Source organism: Pezoporus occidentalis, unplaced genomic scaffold, assembly GCF_034315485.1.
Source record: "Pezoporus occidentalis ecotype Australia unplaced genomic scaffold, CSIRO_AGI_Poc_V1 ctg1023, whole genome shotgun sequence".
NCBI classification, from domain to species: Eukaryota; Metazoa; Chordata; class Aves; order Psittaciformes; family Psittacidae; genus Pezoporus; species Pezoporus occidentalis.
Genome location: NW_026912805.1, coordinates 1 through 15,136, shown reverse-complemented (window position 1 = coordinate 15,136; position 15,136 = coordinate 1). Strand labels below are relative to the sequence as shown.

Sequence of the window (15,136 nt, the reverse complement as noted above, 5' to 3'; positions counted from 1 at the left end):
CCGCACACACACACAAACCCCTTACCTCCTCACAGTTGGAAAAGCAACCTGGAGCAATGCCCCACAAGACTACTAATGGGTTGACTGCAGGAAAAGCTCTGCTCTGCTTTATGCTTGTAAAGAGTGAAAAGAAATGCCTGACACACTTTTAAACAACCAACTCATGCAGTCAGGATATAAAGAACAAGGTCTAAAGAGCAGGCTTAGCACCTTTAGTCCTAGCAGTGATGTGGAAGCACCAACACAGATCACAATCAAATACACTCATTGAAGCAGACAAGCTGTACTACCCAACCCACTGTAAGATGGTGCTATAAAATGCCCCACTTTCTTCTTCTCATCCCTATGGCACATTTCAGACCTATTCCTGCTATCCTGATGCTGTTCCCCACCCCTCTTCTCACAAAAACTAGTCTTTCTGCTTAATTTTTATAGTGTTTTAAGTCTCAAGCCAAAATTACTGCGCAGATATCCCATACTATGCACCTGGGTGTTTACTGCACCCACCCAATTAATTTCCATCATCTGCAGTAACAGCAGTTAGAAAAAAAAGAACAGAAACCAGAAATCCAGCCATATAACATTTTAGAGGCAAACAAATAGAGGGAAATACCCTGAAATATTAACTACATCAGACTGTAAAGAAACAGCGCCCTCTATACTTTAAAAGTGAGAAATAAACAAGCTAAAAATCATTGTTATACCTTTACATGCCAAAAATCACCAGTTCTTTAACAGTCTCTACATCCCAAAACAACATTAATGTTCTGCTTTGGTCTTCTTTAAACCTAAGCATTCAAGTTAGCTTTTATAAGAGCACAGACCCAAAGGCACCCTTGAAAAATCTCCTAGTCATATAACTAGTATATACATTCAGTAACCACAACCATGACCATCATATGCAAAAAGAAACAGAGACAAAAGAGAAGGAATTAGAACAAAAACAAACCTTGCCATAATTTCTGTGCCTGAGAGCAACCAAAAAAATCTGCTTAGCTCAAAACCACCAATAACAATAGCACCTCAAAGAAAACCACAGCACAAAAGAGTTTACTGGTACATGCCCACATAAATACTAAAGTAGCTTAAAATATTTAGCCCAAAAAAAAAATCATTTCAAAGAACTCAAAAAACAAAAGCAGAAACAAAGCACAAAGCATTAAATCCACAAAACCCCCCAAACACCTTACCTTCAAGAGAGCCAAACCCTATAGAAGCTCCTTGTTTGGAAGCTGTGCCTTATATACCCCAGGCCCTACCCACAGCCCCTCCCTCACAGCCCTGGCTCAGGGGTGGGTCAAACCAGCAGCTGGGGTAAATACAGCCTGACAAGGTACAGCTGGCTCTTTTGGTTTCTGGCTTTACCTTTTTGGCCTTCTTTTGCTGCCTTACATTTACATTCAGAACTCACAGACTGCACAGCTTCACTTTTATGCAGTTAGGCTCTGAATTATATTTGGTTTCAGACCACACAGGGTTTTTCTGTCTCAGGTTCTGGGGCTCAGACTCACATGGGTTTGCTTCCACACAGACTGGCTCAGACTCATGTATTTAAACTGCACAGACACTCCAGCTCAGACTTGGGCTCAACCTGGCATTCACTGCCTCACACATCCACACAAATCTCACACTGAGACTAACACAGGCTCCCTGGCTCAGACTTGCTCTCATATTTTAAGTGAAAAAAAGACATGCAGGTTATTTAGCCAAGGTGAGCCATGCTTAGAACACCCAAGTAACATCTTATTTCATGGTCTTGTCATTTTCATAAAACTGTATTTTTTACTTCTTGTTAGTGTTTTCCAAGGGGTGTACATGTTAGAATAAAGGGATGGAAAACCTTTGAAGTTCAGTGGATGAGTAGTGAAGTGACAGGAGAGGGAAATGGCACTTGCTGAGGCAAGGGCGCAGCTTCTATATCTCTTTGTGTGTACCTGTTTCCATTTCTTTTGTAGGTGCTGCAGGTAACCCCAGAGAGGTGAAGCTGCAAACTGAGGAGGGCTGTGAGAAGGTAAGGGGGTTGTGTGTGGGGGTTTGGTGGTTTAGAGTTGAGAAGAGCATGGCAAAGGGGTTCAGTATTTGTGTTTGGTGTTGCAGGGCCTGCCTTCTACCACTGGAGTCAGATGAGTGCTTGAGGTGAGTCAGGGAGGTAAGGAGAAAGATTGTGAGGTCGGTCACTTTTTCCAAGCACTGTGGTCATTTGTCTCTATTGCACTCCTAGGACCTGGAGAGAAGGAGAGGCTCAGTGTTGGACTCTACTATGGGATTGGAACAGGAAAACATAATGTTGAGGAGCTTTGAAGGAGGAAGAGGGCTGTTACAGACTGGGCCAGTATTGGTGGGTGGGGTGGTGGTGATGATGATGGCCAGCACAGGGTGTTCCTGTTGGTTCCTTTGTTTGTTGCAGGTTATACAGAGGAACTTGGCAGCTGTGGCAAGATCCCAAGACTTTGATGTGGGTGTTCTGAGCATCTAGGGCAGCTTGAGACCCATGGCACTATGGAAGTTAAGTAGAAGGATTGCTGGTTGGGACTGGAGGGTGAGAGACAAGGTCAGGAGGGCAGGAAGGGGTTTGAAGTGTAGCATGGGGCTGGGGGGAAGGCAAGGGTTACTTTGCAGCAAGAGCTTACATGGGTAGCTTACCCAGCTTAGCACAGCACCGTTTAGCACAGTTCAGACCAGTTCAGCCTACCCCAAACCAGTTTAGCCCAGTTCAGACAAGTTTATCCCAGTTCAGACCACTCCAGCCCACTTTAGCCCACTTCAGACAGGCCTAACTCAGTTCAGAACAGATTAGCCCAGTTCAGCCCAGTTAAGGCAGGTTTAGCACAGTTACATCTGGTTTAGCCCAGTTCAGACCAATATAGCCCAACACAGCACAGTTTGGACCAGTTTAGCCCAGTATACTCCAGTTTAGCCCAGCCCAGCCCACTTTAGCCCAGTGCACACCAGTCCAGCCCACTTTATCTCACTTCAGACACTTCACCCCAGTTCAGCCCAGCCCACTTTAGCCCTGTCCAGCCAATTCCAGCTCACTTTAGCCCACTTTAGCCCAGCGCAGCCAACTTTAGCACAGTCCATTCCAGTTTAGCCCAGCCCACTTTAGCCCAATTCAGACCAGTTTAGCCCTGTTCAGATCAATTTAGCCCAGGCCAGTTTAGCCCAGCCCAGCCTAGAACACTCAGCTCAGTTTAGCCCAGTTCAGACCTGACCAGACCAATTTAGCACAGTTCAGCAGGGTTTAGCACAATTGAGACCACTCCAGCACACCTTAGCCCTGTTGAGCCCACTTTAGCCCACTTCAGCCCAGCCCAGCAGTTTAGACCAGTTCAGCCTAGTTTAGCCCAATTCACATCTGTCCAGATCAGTTTAGCACTGTTAAACCCAATTTAGCCCAGTCCTGCCCAGTTTAGACCAGCCCAGCACAGTTTAGGCCATTCCAGCCCACTTTAGCCCAACGCAGCCCAGCCCAGTACACTTCAGCCCACTTTAGCCCTTCCCAGCCCAACGTAGCACAGTTTAGGCCAGCTCAGTCCAGACCAGTTTAGCCCAGTCCAGTTGTCCCAGCCCAATTTAACCCAGTTCAGCCCAGTTTACAGCCCAGCCCAGCCAGCTCAGCCCAGACCAGTTCAGCCCAGCCCAGCAAAATTTACTGCCATTAAGCCCAGCCCAGCCCCATTCAGACAAGATCAGATCTCTCCAACCCAGTGGATAGAGCCTGTTAACTCCCTATTACCGCCCCCCATTGCCACCCTTTACCCTCCATTAACTGCCTATTACCCCCCCATTGCCTCACATTACCTCCCGGTCCCGCCTAAGACACCCCCCACCCCAAGTGCCCCCCCAATGCAGATGCCGCTGTGGGGAAGCGGCTCCGAGCGCTCCCAATGGCGCTGGTGGGGAGTGATGGCTGTGACAGCAGCCACTGACAGCTGAGTGCCCCATAGGGACCCACAGAGGCCCATAGGGACCCATAGAGACACCCCTGACACCTTTTGGGCTCATTCAAATGGGATTTGGGGCTGGGGGACGGGAGGAACAAATGGGGGGGAGGGGAAAGGGGTCCTACATGCACCCAACCCACCCCTGCTCCCCCATTGATTCCTCACTCCCCAACTTGGCTGCATCCAGAGCTTTATTATAAGCCCCGCCCCCTCCACATCCTCTGCTTCCGGTTGGTCGAGGGAGAGATGGGGTCACTCCCATTGGTCAGTGCTGGGGGTGTGGGGAAGAGTCATGGAGCAGGTCCATCTGTGTGTCTGTCTATGGGCGCAGTCTCTCTATGGGGCAGCCATATGGGGCACGGGCTCCCTCACTGCTCGCCGTGGGGCCAGCGCAGGCACCACTCGCAGGCGTTCTGGAACATGCGGCTCCAGGGGGCCTCCTGCCCCACAGCAGCCGTGGGGCTGCCCCACGCCGGAGGCCACCAGGGCCACTGCCAGGTGCGGACACCGCGCTCCGGGTGCGGCATCAGCCCGAGGTGGCGGCCGCAGGGGGAGCAGAGCGCGGCCGCGGCACCGCCGGAGCCGTTGGGGTTCATGGGGTAGCGGCTCGTGGGGCGCCCCGCATCGTCCACATAGCGCAACGGCACCAGCCCCACACCCAGCGCTGCCGCCAGCGCGCCCGGCTCTCGGAACTGGAATCGGCCTGCGGGGGGCAGCAGTGAGAGACCCCGCAGCGCGACCCCCGCCCAGTGCCTCCCAGTAACCACCCAGCGCTCCCAGCGCTCCCGCACACACCTTCCCCATGCGCCACCCAGACGCCGAGGCAGGACCCCTCCATCCCGCGCAGCATCAGCGCCGGCCCCGGCTCCACCCGCACCGTCACGAATCGCGACTCGAAGCGTCGTGACAGGTTGGGACAGAGCGCGACAGCAGGGGGCGCCCCCGCCTCTGCGTGATGGCGTGACGTCACCGCAAGGCTACCCCCCTTTAGGGGAACCCCCCACCCCACTGGTCACACCCATACATGGGATACCCCGACCCAGAACCCCCACCATACATGGGATACCCCGACCCAGAACCCCCCCCATACATGGGATACCCCGACCCAGGACCCCCCCATACATGGGATACCCTGACCCAGGACCCCCCCCATACATGGGATACCCCGACCCAGACCCCCCCCATACATGGGATACCCCGACTCAGGAGCGCCCCCATGCATGGGATACCCCGACCCAGAACCCCCACCATACATGGGATACCCCGACCCAGGACCCCCCCCATACATGGGATACCCCGACCCAGGACCCCCCCCATACATGGGATACCCCGACCCAGACCCCCCCCATACATGGGATACCCCGACTCAGGAGCGCCCCCATACATGGGATACCCCGACCCAGAACCCCCCCCATACATGGGATACCCCCACCCAGAACCCCCCCCATACATGGGATACCCCGACCCAGAACCCCCCCCCCATACATGGGATACCCCGACCCAGAACCCCCCCCATACATGGGATACCCCCACCCAGAACCCCCCCATACATGGGATACCCTGATCCAGGACCCCCCCCATACATGGGATACCCCGACCCAGAACCCCCCCCATACATGGGATACCCCGACCCAGAACCCCTCCCATACATGGGATACCCCGACCCAGAACCCCTCCCATACATGGGATACCCCGACGCAGAACCCCCCCCATACATGGGATACCCCGACTCAGGAGCGCCCCCATGCATGGGATACCCCCACCCAGAACCCCCCCCATACATGGGATACCCCCACCCAGAACCCCCCCCATACATGGGATACCCCGACCCAGAACCCCTCCCATACATGGGATACCCCGACCCAGGACCCCCCCCATACATGGGATACCCCGACCCAGGACCCCCCCCATACATGGGATACCCCGACCCAGGACCCCCCCATACATGGGATACCCTGACCCAGGACCCCCCCCATACATGGGATACCCCGACCCAGACCCCCCCCATACATGGGATACCCCGACCCAGAACCCCCCCCATACATGGGATACCCCGACCCAGAACCCCCCCCATACATGGGATACCCCGACCCAGAACCCCCCCCATACATGGGATACCCCGACCCAGAACCCCCCCCATACATGGGATACCCCGACCCAGGATCCCCCCCCATACATGGGATATCCCGAACCAGAGACCCCCCACCCATGGATGTCCCGCCCCAGCCCCCGCACCTTGGGGGGGCCCGATCCAGCCCAGCAGCGCCAGCAGTTGGCAGCCATTGCAGACGCCGAGGCTGAAGGTGTCCGGACGCTGCCGGAACCGTTCCAACGCCCCCCGTGCCCGTGGGTGGAAACGCACCGCAGCCGCCCAGCCTGGGACCGCAACGGGACCGGGTCAGGGACCCGCGATGGGCCCCCCCCCAACAGGGATCAGATCAAGGACCCCCCCAACAGGAACTTCTCAAGGGGACCCAGTCAGGGACCCCCAATGAGACCCCAATGGGACACCCAACAAAGACTACCCCATCTAGGGACACTAACCCAGGGGCACCCCAAAACCAACAGTGCCCTCTCCCCCCCCCCCGAGCCCCCCAACCCCACCCCATTGTCAGTGAAGCCCATTGTCAGCAATGGGGTGTCCTGGGGGGTGGACACCACCCAATTCTCACCCTTGGCCGAGCCCAGGACATCACCGTAGCTGAACCCCCCAACAAAGACGAGCCCCCGGAAGCCATCGAGAGTGGCGGAGCCCGAGCACAGGTCCTGAGTGGTTACATCCCAAACCTGGGGGGCATCCAGACATGGGGCACCCCAATAGGGACCTCTGGAACCACCCCACCTCCCCCCCCAGGAAATGGGGGGACACACAGGCCCCCCTGGATACTCACCTGGAATCCAGCCATGAGGAATGCTGCTGCCATCTCCCGGTCCCCGTTGCTGCCCTCCTCCCTCAGCACAGCCACACGTGGCCCCGGCAGCTCTGGGGACAGTGGTGTCACCCCCTGGGTCCCCATAGCGTCCCATAGAGCCCCATAGGATCCCATAAAGGCTCATAGAGTCACGCAGACCCAAAGAATCCCATAGACCCCTCCATGACCCCATAGACCCCCACTGCTCCCATAGACTCCCCATTGCCCCATAGACTCCCATGATCCCACAGCCCCCCATGGCCTCACCCATGTGTCGCAGCAGCGGGGGCTCCTGGCATGGGTCGAAGCTGAGGCTATAGCAGGGTCCCCGGCGCTGCCGGGTCTCGGCCTCCTCCTGCTCCACGCACTCGGCTGCCGCCTGCTCCCGCTCCAGCCGGAAACTCGTCTGTTCCCAGAGTGCCCGCAGGGTGCCCACGGGTGCCCGCAGCACCTCTAAGCCCCCCACCTGCACCCGCACCTGCAGCAGGGACGGGGGACACGGGTATGGGTATGGGCACCAGCACCCAGACCTGCCACGGGTATGGGATATGGGATGTGGGATATGGGGACAGGGACAGGGGATATATGAAACATGGGATATGGGACAAGAGGACACCAGCACCTGACCCTCCTGTCTCCCTGAGGCCACCACGGGGTCACTTCTGCAGCACCCCCCCAATGTCCCCCATGACCCTGCACCAACTCACCTCAGCATCGGGCCCGTAGGGGCCGCTGTGGCCGATGGGGACGCAGCTCACACCCTGCTCCTGGTACCGGCGGCAGATCCGGACCATGGAGCCCACCGGTACCTCCAGCACCAGCCCCGGCTCCTCCGCAAAGAGCACAGCCAGAGCTGAGGATGGGGATATGGATATGGGTTATGGGGCATGGGTACTGGTTATGGGTATGGGGTATGGGATATGGGGCTATAGGGTCCTGAAGGGGGTCAGGACTCACTGGGGGTTCCAGAGTCCGCATTGCTCAGCTCCACTTGGAGGCCGCAGTTCCCAGCAAATCCCATCTCGAGCAGGCAGGTGAGGAGCCCCCCATCGCTCACGTCGTGCCCCGCGCTCAGTGCCCGCTCTGCCCCACATGGGCACATGGGGCACCCCATAGAGTCCCCCAAAATGTACTCCATAGCACCCCACAGCACCCCATGGAGCCCATAGTACTCCATAGCACCCCATAGTACCCCATGGAGACCATAAACTCCAGAACACCCCAGAGCACCCCATGGCACCCTATAGCACCCCAGATCAACCCAATTCCCCCATCCCCATCAGCCCCCTGTAACCCCCCCACCCATTGTCCCCGGCAGCACCCACCTTGGAGGAGGCTCTGGGTGACCCTGAAGGCCCCCTCGAGGCTTTTGGGGTCCTCAAGGTCGGGGCAGGCGTCCCCCAGCTGGGAGAAGACCTGAGCCAGGGCAGTGCCCCCCAGGCGGTGCTGGCCTGGAGAGAGCGGCACCCACAGCAGCGCCCCTGCAGCCAACACAGGGTCACTGCACATATAGGGACACCCCTGCACCCAGCAGAGGGCACTGCACCCATAGGGCCCCCCCCTGCACCCACCTTTGCCTTCGGGACACTTGAGGTCCGGGGTGACAGTGGCCGTGATGTCAGGACACACGGCATAGGCTGAGACCACCAGCGTGCCTGCCGGGGTCAAAGGTCATGGGTTCACAGTGAGGCACCCATGGGTGCATCACCATGGTGGTGGTATCACCCCCAGGTTTCTCCCCATGGCAATGCCTCCATAGCCCCCATCTCCCCCCCACATCCCCATGGCCTCACCAGGCGCCAGGACGGTGTCAGTGCCGACACGTGCGGCCATGCTCAGCGAGTCTTTGCCCCCATCGATGGCCACCCCAAGGTGGTGCAGGAGCCCCACCAGCCCCTCGCAGGCAGCCACCAGTGCCCCCCCCTCAGCACCCGTCTTGGCACCCCACATCCAGTTCCCCGAGCACTTGACATCCTGAAGACAATGATGACAATGGAGACAATGGGGACAATGGGGATGGGTCACCCATTGTCCCCCATCACCTCCTGCCATCAACCTCAGTGGCCAGTGGTGACAAGAGCACAGCCCCCTTCTAATAGGGATGCGGTCATGGTGGTGTCCATGGCCACGGTGGGCACCACGGAGCCTCATGGGCCATATCTGGGTACTGGCCATGCCGGTGTCCCCATTGACCATGGGGTAGTGGTGGTGGCATCTCCCCCATGTCCACCATTGCCCCCAGCCCCCCCTGTCCCCACTCACGCGCAGGTCGGTGACGCGGGCGAACACGAGGTTGGTGAGGGCCTCGGTGAGGGCCAGGCGGGCGCCAGCGGCAGGGTCCAGCAGCCCCTTGATGGGCTGCTCCCCCAGCGCTGTGGCAGCGCCCACGGTGTCGAAGTGGGACAGGGCCACCACGGCCACGTCGGCCAACGGCGTGTGCAGGGGCCCCACACACTGCTGCTGCGCCACCAGCCCCGTCACCGAGCGGTCCACCTGCAGCACAGCGGGCAGGGAGCAGTTGGGGCATGGAGCAGTGCCGGTGAGTGCCAGGGATGCCGTGGGGTGACGGGATGTGCCCCGTGGTACCTTGTTGGTGAGGTAGCGCTTGCTGGCCACCGCCGGCAGCCTCAGCACCCGCTCCAGCGCCTCCAGCACCGACAGCCCTGGGGGCAGCTCCAGCGGGCGCAGGGGGGGGCGCACCTGCTGCAGCACAAACTCCTGCGGGGGGGCCCATTGGGTGTCTTCGTTACCATGGTGACCTCATCCCCATTGGGTGTCCCCATCAGCACCATGATCCCCATCCCTATTGGGTGCCCCCACTCCCAATGGGAGATCTCTACCACCACAGGGGTGTCCCCAAGGTGCCAGCCCATGGGGTGCCCACAGTGGGTCCCCCATATCTCCTGTGTCCCCTCACCTTCTGTGGCATCTTGCCCAGCACCCACTCCAGATCCAGATTCACCGGGGTGGGGAGCCCCTTATGGGACCCCCCCTCAGGCACTGGCGCCTCAAGGTCATCAACAAGCACAATCTGGTGGGGGCCAGGGCTCCATGGGGCTGAGGTCACCATACCCCATATCCCATACCCTGTGTATCCTATATCCCATACCCCGTATCACATACCCCATATCCTATATCCCATACCCCTATCCCATACCCCATATCCCATACCCCCATCCCATATCCCATACCCCATATCCCATATCCCATTCCCCATATCCCACACCGCATACCCCAAATCCCACACCCCCTATCCCATATCCTATACCCCGTATCCCATACCCCATATACCCATACCCCATATCCCATTCCCCATATCCCACACCGCATACCCCAAATCCCATACCCCCTATCCCATATCCTATACCCCGTATCCCATACCCCATATCCCCATACCCCATATCACATACCCTATACCCCATATCCCATACTCCATACCCCATATCCCATGCCCCATATCCCATACCCCATATCGCACACCCCATATCCCATACCCCATATCCCATACCCCCTATCCCATACCCCATATCCCACACCCCACATCTCACTTTGCCATCCCCGGTGATGCTCCCCACCACACAGAGCGGGCACCGCTCACGCTGGGCCAGGCGCTGCAGCAGCTCGAGGCACGGCGGTCGCACCAGCACCGCGTTGGACTCCTGGTACTCGGCCCCCCAGAGCTCCAGCACGCTCAGTGTCGGGTCCCCACGCTGCCAGCACCCCCGTCACCGCACGGGGGCAGTGGGGGGCACCCATGGATGGGGTGCAGGGGATGGGGGTGCTATAGGGGTGCTATGGGGGGTGTTGGTACCTCAAAGCGACTGGCGTAGATGACGGCTCCCGCTGGCTCGCTGATCTCCTTGAGGACATTCCCTGGGACAGCGGTGATGGGGACACCCCTCATATCCCACAACCCACATCTTCATGCCCTCATGTCTCCATTCCCCATATCCCACATTATCCCATGTATCCCATATCCAGGTACCGTTGCCACCGGCGCCCTGGTCATGGATGCTGCTGATGGGGTTCCCTGCCCCGCTCTCGATGCACCCCCTCAGCACCCGGTTCAGCTTCTGCTCCATCTCGGGGTCCCCCCTTTGCACTGCACTCGCGTCCCTCTCCTCTGAATTGTCCCCCTGCACCTGGGGGGGGCACAATGGCGACGATGGGTCACCTCCCCAGAGACCCCCCAACCCACCCCTAGGGACCCCCCGTTACCTGAATAGAGGAGGCTGCGCCCCCCCCAACGCCAATGCGGTAAACGGGGCCTCCCACTTTCACCACCAGCATCCCTGGTTGGGGGGACAGGGGTGAGACTGCCAGCCCCCCCCATAGAGTCTGGGGGTACGGGGGGGGGTGGGGGTGCCAGGAGGGTCTCACCAGGCTCGGGGGGCTCCTTGCGCACGTGCTGGTCCTCAATGGCCCCGATGCCCCCACTGAACATGATGGGTTTAATCCACTCGCGCCGCTGCCCCCCTGCCAGCACCTGCCCGAAGGAGCGGGCAAAGCCTGGGGACAACCCCCCAGTGTCACCCCAATGGTGCTGCCAACATGGAGGTCTCTGGGTGTCCTCTCAAGCCCATGGGGGGTCCCCACTCACCAGCCAGCACCGGCTCCCCGAACTTGTTGCCGTAGTCACTGGCTCCATCGCTGGCACCGATGGCCACTTCCAGGGGCCGGGCAAAGGACGTGGGGTACGGCAGCGTCGGGTCCTCCCAGGGCAGCTCATAGCCTGGGGGGGGGGGGGGAGGCAAAAGGGGGCTCTTTTGGGGTTCCAGTGGTGTTTAGGGGATTCCAGAGGGGTTTGGTGGGGTCCCAGAAGCTCTGTCTCTGAAACTACTTTTGGAGTTCTGGGGTGGGGTTTGGGGGTCCTGGAGCTGTATTTGGGGACCCAGGGCTGGTTTTGGAGGTCCCCGTGTCTGTACTGGGGTCCTTGGTCCGTACTGGGGGGTCCCCGTGTGGTGCTTACCGGGCAGGAGCAGGTTGCCGAAGCTGTACCCCGCGGTACCGGCAATGACGTGGGCCCCGCGCCCGGTGCTCTGCACGTCCCGGATACGGCCCCCGGTGCCGGTGGTGGCCCCACTGAAAGGGGCCACAGCTGAGGGGCGGGACCAGACGTGAGGGGCGGGAACAAAGAAAGCCCCGCCCACTCACGCAACCCCGCCCCTCCCAAGCTCCCTCCAGAGGCCACGCCCCGCGCTGACCCGTGGGGAAGTTGTGGGTCTCGGCGGTGAAGGTCACGTGACGGATCGAGGTTCTCCTCTCGTAGGGGCTGGGTCCGGCCGGGTCCTGTGGCCACAGCGCAGAGACCGCGGCCCCGCGGATGGCGCTGGGTGGGGGGAGCTGGGGTCAGCCGTGGGGCACCCCACAGAGACCCCATAGAGGCCCCATAAAGACCCCATAGAGACCCCATAGAGACCGTATGGAGCCCCACCTGCTGTTGTCGGAGAACTTGATGACGTTGTTGGTGTTGCTGGAGCGCTGCGTGCCCATGATGCGCTGGAAGAGCGACTGCGGCTCCGCGCGCCCGTCCACCACCAGCCGGCCCTTGAAGAACCAGTGGCGGCTGTGCTCACTGCGGAAGGGGGGGCAATGGGGCACAGTCATGGGGGACCATCACTGAAGGACCGGGGCAGGTTTAGGGCTGCCAGAGCAGGTTTTAGGGTCCCCAGGGGTAGGTTTAGGGTCCACGGGGCAGGGTAAGAGGGCACCTATTGGACTGCGCCAGGTCAAAGCACTCCACGGTGGTGGGGTTACGTCCAGCAGTGAGGAAGAGGCGGGTGTAGAACTGCACATCCCATGGGTCAAAGGCCAGGCCTGGGGACAGCAGCATCCCCATTGACCCCTGTGTCCCATTCCCGCTCCATATCCCCATTGCCGCCCATGCCCTCACCCAGCTCCGTGTCCGCCTCCTCCAGCGCCCGCTGCCCCCTGCCCAGGACGTCGATGGTGGTGACAGGCAGGGGCCGTGCTGGCACCTCCAGGCTCCGCAGGGGCTCGGGGTAGAGCTGCTCCGTCACTGGGTCCCGCAGCACCCTGCCCAGGCGCCCCAGGGCCCCTGCCGGGGGGGGGGCTGTGAACTGGAACAGGGACATACAGGTCACCCATGGCACAGGGGAGAGACCCCACGGCCCATATCCCAGATCCATACCGATATTCCATATCCATATCCCAAGCCCATATCTATATCCCATATCCATATCCACATCCCATATCCATACCCATATCGCATATCTATACCCATATCCATATCCGTATCCCACATCCATATCCATATCCCAGATCCATATCCATATCTGTATCCATAGCCCATGTCCCACCTGCAGCAGGAGCCTCCGGGATCGCTCCAGTCTCTGCACTGGTTCAAGTCCAGCTGCCCGGCACAGGGACACAGCGTTGGTGGAGTCAGCTGTGCAGACCCCAAGCCTGGGACAAGAGCACCCATGGGACCCCATAGAACCCATGGAACCCCATAGAACCCATGGGACCCCATAGCACCCATGGATGGTCTATACCTGGGCCCGATCTCCAGCAGCACATGGGGGCCATGAGGCTGCAGGAAGCTCTCAGGGGCCACCTCGTCTTCACCCCCCAGGGGAGACCCCAGGATCCAGCGCAGGATCTGGCCCTGCTTTGCGTCCGGGGGGGCATCACCTGTGGGAACCGAGGCTGGGACCCCCACTGTGACACCAAAGCCCCACCATAGGCACCGAACACCCCCATTGACTCCCAAACACACCCCCATTGACCCCCAAATGCCCCCCATTGCCCCCAAACACCCCCTTTGACTCCAAACACCCCCCTTGACCCCAAACACCCCCCATATTCCATATACCCCCATTATCCCCAGTGCCCCCCATTGCCCCCGCACCGCTCCAGGCCAGGTAGTAGCAGGTCTCGCAGGTGACGCTTGTGACCGAGGGCTCCACGGCTCGGGCGAGCTTCAGAGGGGACCCCAATCCCAGCCCCAGTGCAGGGGGGGCCCCCTCGGACCCCTCCACCCTCTTGGGGGGGGCGGGCCGTACATAGAATCGCAGCAACTGCATCTGTGGGGGACACGGGGAATGGGATGGGACCCCCAGTATGGGACCCCCCCCTTGGACCCCCTATGTGGGACACCCCTATGGACTCCCCAACACTGGATACCCCCCCATTCATTACGTCATAAAAGAGGGGGGTCCCCTTTAAGGACATCACCACGTGTACCCCCCCCAGGACCCCGAACATGGGACACCCCCCCATACACCCAGGTCACTAGTGGGGTGTCCCCCCCCCATTAAGTGTGTCCCTCCTGTCATTAAGGTGGGGACCAGCCCCAGGACCCCACTCCCTCCCAGGGTTTGGAAATGGGTGATCCCCCCCGACGTCACGCCACGTCACGCCACGTGACGTCACGCGTTTCCCCCCGTCATTACCACGCGGCGCTCCCGCAGCCTCTGACCCCGCGGGTCCCGCGTGCGCCGCACCAGAGGGGAGGGGGCGGGGCTTGAGGGTGGAAGGAGGGGCCGTGACCCCCCCTGTCACCCCCAGTGACCCCTCCCCCTTCCCCATTCATTCATTCATTGGAGGGGGTGGGGGGCCGCCCACCCCCCACCCAACCACGTGGCGTCATGGGGGGAAGGACCCCCCTCCCCCCCAAGGCCATACGTGACCACGTGACCTCCACGAGGTTTGGGGGGGGGGGGTCGGGGGCAGCGGTCCAACGGGGCGGTTGTGGGGTGGGGAAGGTCACGGGTGATGTCATGGGTGACATCACTGGTGACATCAGGTGGCCTTGGAGGTGGAGGGTGACAACCCCCCCATGGCACAGGGGCCCCATGGCGGCCCTATGGGGCACGGTGCCCCTTGGCCCCACACCAGGGCGTCCCCGTGGCCGTGCAGTCCCCGTTGCCATGGCACCCAGTGTCCCCGGCGCCATGGTGCCTCCATGGCCACCCGTGCCCATCCTATTGCTGGCGATGGTGGGTCCAGGTACTCTCAGTGGGGGTCTCAGCACCCCCAGTATGGGACCCAGCACACACAGTAAGTCCCAGGACCCTCAGTAATTGACCCAGCCCCCCCAAAGGGGACTCAGCACCCCCAGTATGGGACCCAGCACACACAGTAAGTCCCAGGACCCTCAGTAATTGACCCAGCCCTCCCCCAAAGGGGACTCAGCACCCCCAGTATGGGACCCATGAGAAACGGGGCACCCCAAAAAGGGTTCCAGCACCCCAATAGGGACCCAGACCCCCAGACAGGGCACCCGGGAGCCCCCCAGCACCCCAATATGGACGCAGC

The 15,136-nt window shown here is 60.0% G+C and overlaps 1 protein-coding gene across 1 annotated transcript; it reads right to left on the bottom strand.

The window, feature by feature from the left end:
• Positions 1–4,117: 4,117 nt before the first annotated feature.
• On the bottom strand, positions 4,118–14,363 carry PFAS (phosphoribosylformylglycinamidine synthase). The gene is made up of 29 exons (XM_062616349.1): positions 14,272–14,363; positions 13,728–13,902; positions 13,372–13,510; positions 13,177–13,282; positions 12,750–12,936; positions 12,568–12,673; positions 12,291–12,431; positions 12,061–12,185; positions 11,826–11,954; positions 11,457–11,588; positions 11,240–11,365; positions 11,075–11,151; positions 10,842–10,998; positions 10,668–10,729; positions 10,405–10,566; positions 9,774–9,887; positions 9,443–9,574; positions 9,119–9,349; positions 8,650–8,830; positions 8,428–8,511; positions 8,182–8,337; positions 7,814–7,939; positions 7,564–7,709; positions 7,124–7,334; positions 6,836–6,927; positions 6,617–6,731; positions 6,180–6,320; positions 4,740–4,892; positions 4,118–4,647 (listed from the first exon to the last, which is right to left on the bottom strand). The coding sequence occupies exons 2-29, from the start codon at positions 13,900–13,902 to the stop codon at positions 4,313–4,315; spliced, it is 4,041 nt and encodes a 1,346-aa protein (XP_062472333.1). The 5' UTR covers positions 14,272–14,363; the 3' UTR covers positions 4,118–4,312.
• Between the last annotated feature and the right edge of the window lie 773 nt (positions 14,364–15,136).